At 40.6% G+C, this 7,714-nt stretch overlaps 1 protein-coding gene across 3 annotated transcripts in view; it reads right to left on the bottom strand.

Annotated features, from left to right (window-relative positions):
* Positions 1–7,714, bottom strand: part of col22a1 (collagen, type XXII, alpha 1) — a 99,729-nt gene that overhangs the window by 28,274 nt on the left and 63,741 nt on the right. For all 3 annotated transcript variants that reach the window (XM_032534839.1, XM_032534840.1, XM_032534841.1), the window contains 6 exons: positions 6,664–6,717; positions 4,810–4,914; positions 1,985–2,029; positions 759–836; positions 635–670; positions 498–551 (listed from right to left, as the gene is read on the bottom strand). In XM_032534839.1, coding sequence (XP_032390730.1) covers positions 498–551; positions 635–670; positions 759–836; positions 1,985–2,029; positions 4,810–4,914; positions 6,664–6,717 — 372 coding nt within the window. The remainder of the gene's footprint in view (positions 1–497; positions 552–634; positions 671–758; positions 837–1,984; positions 2,030–4,809; positions 4,915–6,663; positions 6,718–7,714) is intronic.

Raw genomic sequence — 7,714 nt, 5'->3', positions numbered from 1 at the left:
CACATTCACACTCCGATGCGCAGTACCGGGGGCAACTTGCCCAAGGACACTTCGACATGGGACTTCAGGGCCAGGGATTGAACCCCCAAACTTCCGATTGGCAGGCAACCGCTCCACCACTGAGCCATAGCCGCCCCGGTTAAACTACAGTTACAGTAGGGCGGCTCGGTTGGAAACATAGACTCATTCATATTTTCAAATATCCATTTAGCTTTTAGGACTGACATAGTGTAGGGCTCTATAGAATATAGTCTTATAGCTTCTTTTTTTTTTAAATTCTCAATTCCGCAAATTTGTCCATGATTCTGTTATTACTGAAACTATTGTGCTCTACATTAATATTGCCATCAGCCTGTGACTGGCCCCAGCCGGGCCCTTGTTGGAAAAAAAAGACACTTGCCCCCGGGCCTAACAACGTTTCTGGGGGAAACTCTGCAAAGAAATAAGACATGAACATTAAATTGTTTATCCATTTATTCATTCTTTTTTTGGCTCACATTATGTCCTGCTGGGCCCTGAGGACCGGCGACTCCCGGCAGACCCCTTAAGCCCTGGAACCCAGATAAACAGATATCAGAGGGACACCTTTTATAGACATAAACATATTTAATATCAATCTTTAGAAAATATTTACCGGAGGTCCGGGTAAGCCATTATTTCCCGGAGGCCCCTAAAAAAATAAAATTTCCAAATGTAAGTGTAAATAAATGTGAGTAAGATAATGTCCTACTGGTTGACATTGGCATTGATGAGCGTACCTGTTGTCCCACTTTGCCTTCTCCTGCAGAACCCCTGTCCCCCGGTAACCCCGGTTCCCCTCGCGATCCTGGTTGGCCCTGGGGAGAAAAACGAAAAACCTAAGTTCACTGGAAAAAAGGGGTGTCTAAAAACAAGATAGAAACACTAAATCTGAGGGAAAATGTACTCAAAACAAATTAATCATCTGTCCATGCAGCAAGATGATTTCACTTAACAAGCTTGCTTGATTTAAGATTATAGTGACACGTTGACACTTAAAATAAGAAATTCACTCTTAAAACAAGATAAATTATCTAATACTTCTGAATCTAAGTTTTTTTTATCTTGGTAAGAACCAAATAATTTGCAGTTTGGACATCACCATCCTGAGATAATGTCAGTTCAGTCGTTCTGTTATGTTTAGTGTCTCGCTCGGCACGGACACGGTCCCATGTGTCGGCGCCTGCTGATCCCAGAAAAAGCACCTTGTTTTAAACTAAAAATCATTTACAATCTGCAGCTGACATTTTGGTACTCAGCAGAGAAAACGTGTCGGTGACGAGGGTGAACAATTTGACACCATGAATCCAGCAACCGCCCCAAATGTCCGGCCTCTCCCAGTCAGTGCCCCCCCCCCACCCCGACATCCAGCTCTTAACAGCAAAGAGCCGCTCACCCTCAGCTCCGTGGTCACACTGCTCTGGACATCGAGATTGCTTTTGCTACTTTCAACCAAAAGTGAATTGTTTTTCTCAACTGTGGCAGAAAAAAAAAAGTTTTTCACATCAACAAAAGAACACCTGTGCATGATAAGAAAAAAAATACACCTCAGGCGACCTACACACCCACACCTACACACACTCACAGAGACATGCGCACACACACACAGACACACAGAGACACGTGCACACACAGACATACACGCAGACATGCGCGCGCATGCACACACACACACACACAGCACACACAGACACACAAGACGCGTGTCACACACAGACATCACGCAGACATGCGCGCCATGCACACACACACACACACACACAGACAGGCCGCGCGCACGACAACACACACGCCACACACACACACACAGACACACAGAGACGCGTGCACACACAGACATACACGCAGACATGCGCGCGCATGCACACACACACACACACACACACACACACAGGCGCGCGCGCACGCACACACACGCACACACACACACACACAAACTTCTTTCAAACTTCTAAAACAACATTACCTTGGGCCCCGGGGGACCTTGAATCCCCTGTGGTCCGGTCTCCCCCTGTAATATCACAAAGAACATCCATCAAATTGCTTGTCACTGAAATAGTTAAATAAAGCTTTTTTTTTAATTCAACATATGATCCTTCACAGGGAGGAAGGTCTCCAATGCGAGACTATCTTACTTTGCTCCCGTCATAACTACCACGCCGGTCACGATAGGGCGCCGCCGCTAGAAACGTAATTATCAGCCGTAATAGCTGCGTGGACAAGCATTTTTCGGGGGAAGGACAGACACTTTGCTGTTCTTCATGAACCGAAGCGAGGCCTCAGGGCAACTGTAAAACCTGGCAACTGTAAAAAAATAATTTAAAAACAAAGCGAGCGAGCTGTGAGCCTAATGTGCGGTGTTGTTTTAATGTGATACGTCTTTAAACTGTTCCCCGTTTGCTCCTGCCTTGTCAGCAGCACGGCCACATGTCTTGGGGTAAAAAATGATGAAGAAACATGTTGAGCTGCAGGGCAAAAGAAAAAAGTGCCTACTCAGGCTCCTTTTCCTCCCATAGAGCCCAGCCCGTATTGTGCTGTGTCTCAACATGTATTACGCAGGCAGCAGGGAGACGTTTACAAGCTGAGCCCATGTGGAATACAGACGCGCTAATGAGGTTTCTGTGACTGCTGAAAATCAACTGATGATCATGCATTTCTATTATCAATGTAAGGGCTCCACAATGTATATACATTTTTTTATCATCATCGCAATATCAATTGGCACAATAAACACATTGCCAAGAACACGTAAGACGGTTTTTTTGCACGTTTATATGTAACTGTCATTCTTTATTTAGCCTGTTATATCCAATTCAATGTTCAATTTGGAATGTTGGAAATGAATTCCTTTCATTTGTTTTAAATTCAACAAGCAATGTGTTTTTTAATCATATCCTTTCAAAATAAAACAGAAATGTAGAACTGAGAACACAATACACAATATCTATCTGTTAATTTATCGCAAGCGCTATGATTGTTGCAATAGTCAACGTTATCACATATTGTCCTCATATCCTGCAGCCCAAATTCAAATTTTTTTCGGTTTTCCTGTGTCTTAAAAATGACACTAGGGCTGGAACTAGCGGCTATTTTCATTTTTGATTATTTTCTCGATCAATTAATTAGTAATTAATAGGAACACTTGGAATTGATGGCGGTGGTAAATATTCTTGAAAAAGGACAAGTTTGTGAAAAGGCAACACCAATTTTGATAATGAACAACTAAACATGTTACACACCGGACCAATAAAGCTATTCAAAAGAAAATAAAAGGGAACAGATGAATCGTAACTGAATTTTCCTGGACTAAAACCTTTTTGTCAAGTTGCAGCACAGTAGTTAACACAGTGGAAACAACACACACACACATATATACTGTATATATTTAGGTCTTGGCTGAAAAAAGTGCACCTATCATTTAAATATAATGATAGCAGTGAATAAAAAACATCACATCAAGGCAAATTGTAATTAATGTGACAAAAATTTTTGCACTTATTTTGCTTGAATGTGTTGCTGTTTTCCTATATAGTGTATGTCCTGGCTCCAAATAACTTACATATAGGCCTACAGTACATTAAAAAACACGGACATCATTCGTCAAATCCAGAATATGTATGTATGTACAAGTTTTTATATATATATATATATAGATATAGAGCTATATCATATAGATATAAATTATGGCATGCCGTTAGGAAAAATAATATAATGAAGTTTATCCATCTGAATATTGGAATGAAAGTCTGAATATATTGAATGGAAGTCTGAATATATTGAATGAAAGTCTGAATATAGGAATGAGTCTGAATATATGGAATGGAAGTCTGAATATATGGAATGAGTCTGATATATGGAATGAAAGTCTGAATATTGAATGGAAGTCTGAATATGGAATGAAAGTCTGAAATAGGAATGAAAGTGAATATATGGAATGAAGTCTGAAATATGGAAGAAGTCTGAATTATGGAATGAAAGTCTGAATATTGAATGAAAGTCTGAATTATGGAATGAAAGCTGACGTCATACGGCGCTGGCGCCATCTTGTGTTGTGGCTGATAATCAGGATGTAACAAATGTGGACGCTATGAGTGAATCGGCTAGGAATCTAGTGTCAGCTATTTTGAGCAATGAGAGATTATAACACTCTGGCAAATGCATGACGGGCCAAAATACTGGTAACCGTATCAGTGCCCACACCATTAGCTTCCAGTTGAAGTGTTACTTCTGCCGACATCTCCCAAAGAGACTCATAAATTCCTTCAAGATGATGCATAATGTTCTTTCGGCAACGTTTTGTTGAACAGGATTGCTTATAGCACTAAGAATGTCGCAATAATGGAAAAAATCCTCAAGGTGACGCTATCTAATTTCAAACTGTTTGTGTCGTTGGAGTATGACCAGTTGTTGCAAAAAAAACCCTGCAGTCAACAAAGTATTGGACATTTCAGCCGATGCCATTTTGTAAATCCAGGAATTCAGAAAGGTATCCCTTTGGTGACATTTCTGTCAATGTATTCCAACTTTCATTCATATATTCAGACTCATTCCATATATTCAGACTTTATTCCATATATTCAGACTTTCATTCATATATCAGACTTTCCATATATTCAGACGTTCATTCCATATATTCGACTCATTCAATATATTCAGACTTTAATTATATTCAATTTCATTCATTATTCAGACTTTCATTCCATATATCAGATGGATAAAATTCATATATTATATATTAATTTCCTAAACGGATGCCTAATATATATATATATATATATATAAGTGTCTTACGTTTTGCCCGTCTTTGCCCTTTCCTGGTGGTCCAGGGGGTCCAGTCAATCCGGGATCTCCGGGTGGGCCTGAAGGACCTGCTTGTCCTGGTTTACCTTGTTCACCCTAAAACAAATAAAGAAATAAACTTTAAAATAAAGAAAGAACTTTACAGTGAACTGTCAGCCTGTAGTCGCCCTAACTTTGGTACAAAAGGGTTAATGCCCTTGGAGGTGTCCATTATTAGGCTTAATGGATGAAGGGGAAGCCAGAAACATCAGCCGAAGTCTATTAATTACCTGATTATGGACACCTCCAAGGGCATTAATCACTTATACCATGGTCACTTGCCAAATATGTATGTTTTACAATCAAAATCTAAAGTTTTTATAAAAATAACTCTGTTTCCCAGAATACACCTGAGGGTTTGACTAATACCCGGACCAATCACTCCCATCTCATAAGGCTCTTATGCAATGCAAACGTTGTTGACTACTCCAGTAAATAGGACGGACCTTCAAACCTAAAGGTACAAAGCTAACGCTATGCTAGCAAGATTCAAAGTCAACATTATGTACAGTTGGCAGTCAGTAAAAAAAATAATTTGACTGTAAGTTTAACAACAAGACAAGCTAGCTATCCAGCCATGTCAATGTCCCTGAATAAATATAAAGACTTTCACGAACAAATGATCCGCCAAGTGTAACGTTACTCTCAGCCGCAGCCTGAAGGAGTTGACCAGCCAATGGGATGAGAGATGGTCGCTGTGAACCAAAGTAAGTTCAGAGGGACAGCTTGTGTGTTGGCGCCATCCTGTGGTGTTTAGACGACGAGGCACTAAAGGACTACACTCAGTGTGTTTGATATAAAGTGTTTTAGCTCCAGTAGCTACAAGACCTAATTTCTGTTTAAACTAACACGCCCAAACCGCATATCCCATCAACATCCTCATGTGGCGCATGCGTGTGCCGGGGTAAACAGGAAGCAGCATGTATACGCCCGCCCGTTGCTGGTAGTTGCCATGGTAACGTTAGTAGCTTAGTCACAGAGAACCAGAAGTCATGTCATCAGTGTTGGTTGTTCAAACTGAAACTCAACCCTGCAGATTCCAAACGTGATTTCAAATTTCTCCGGTTTAGGGGCTCTGAAACGCCAGAGAAGTGGGAATGCGAGGTGGAAACACTGCAAGAGATATTCGTTTTTTAAACCAAAATGTAGCAACGGGAATGTAGCCTCAGACATTCTTCTTTATCATTTAATGTAGCGCATCAATTTAGAACCGGAAGTCTATAGGCTAGTAGTTGTCCTGTAATACTTTTTAATGGACAACCTGCAGCCAATCAGAATTGAGTATAAATGCAGACCATGGTATGAGTGAACAGTAATGGCTTGGTGGGAACCAAAGCATATGTCACTGCAGTAACTAGCGTTAACTAAAAGACAAAGAGAGAGAAGAAAGAGAATGAGAGCAGTAGAAAGGGTTCTGAACTGTGAAGCTAGCTGCTAGACTTCTCTGCTGAAAACAATGGAAGACACATACATAAGGTTACCCTCTCATCCAGGGATCGACCAAGACTGCTTTGTCAAGTCTGATACCGATAATTAGCAGTTCAGGAAACCGATAACAGATTTTTGGAACCTGATAAGCAATTGCAGTAATACAGATACGCCAATACAGATAATCTGATTTAAAAAAAAAAAGAAATCCTGAACTTTTCGTCCAGGGGCTGATAATCGGTTTGTCCCTGCTCTCTTCTCTGCAGACTTATTTTCCCCCCCGGATTGTCAGACCCCATTCTGAACATAGTCTGAACATTTTCATAAGAAACATCCATCCAAATATACCCGCATAGAATTTAAAAAAAAGCGACTCACCTTGTCTCCTCTTTGTCCGGCTGGCCCGGGAGGCCCAATGATCCCTGGTATGCCCTGGAAGACAGAAGACAGCCGGTAGTTCCTCACTCAAGGGATTTGTTATTGCTGGCTACTGTTCACATTTTATACTGTAGTCACAAAAAAATGCCAGCAGAAAGTACTTTTACATACACACTAATATTCCACTATTATTCCCAATTAGACAATATTTCCATTTTGATAAACTGGGTGAGGTTCCATACACTCACCACTAAGTCCCTTAGTGCTTGTGTAGGTTTTTCTGTATTTATTTCATATTTCATATTTCATATTTGGTTATTTTTGTATGGTATTCAATTTCAGTTTGCTTTAAAGACCTCATATTATGCTCATTTCCAGGTTCATAATTGTATTTAGAGGTTGTACCACAATAGGTTGACATGGTTTGGTTTTCATTGAACACCATACATGTGTCATACTGCACTCTTTTCACTCTGTGTTGAGCGCTCCACTTTAGCTACCGAGTGAGGCATCGCACTTCTGTCCCATCTTTGTCAAAAAGAGGACGGACTACTAGCCAGTCAGAATCCAAGTAAGGCGGGCCCGGAAAAGCAAGCTAGTGTGGTAACACTCTGAATAAGAGTGACTTAACACTGTCATGAACACATGACACTGTCGTGAACACATGAACCCTAACCCTAACCATAACTTGTCATGACAAAACCAAATGACGCTTACTAAAAGAAGCGTTATGTCATAAACGTTTATGGCTTATTTATAATGCTTTATGACATGTTCATGACAGTGTCATGTCACTCTTACGTAGATACCTTCAAGTAAAGAATAACCGCTAGTGTGATCCAAATTAAACCCGCTTCAGCCGGTAATCTATGGCTTTGGCTTAGCCAGACAACCTAGACTGGAGTAAGACGTTTCAGAGTGGTAAGTTATTTAAATGTTAAAGCTTTAGTGCAGAACGTTTTTACGTTAATGAACGTCCCTTACGTTCAAGCCGTTGCCAAATGAGTTGCTACAAATCTATGGAAGACTATCAGCTCCACACAACTCTCTC

The sequence above is a fragment of the Etheostoma spectabile genome, chromosome 14 (genome assembly GCF_008692095.1).
Source record: "Etheostoma spectabile isolate EspeVRDwgs_2016 chromosome 14, UIUC_Espe_1.0, whole genome shotgun sequence".
In the NCBI taxonomy this organism is placed as follows: domain Eukaryota; kingdom Metazoa; phylum Chordata; class Actinopteri; order Perciformes; family Percidae; genus Etheostoma; species Etheostoma spectabile.
Note: the sequence above shows the minus strand (reverse complement) of the source record. Positions and strands in the feature narration are given on the sequence as shown.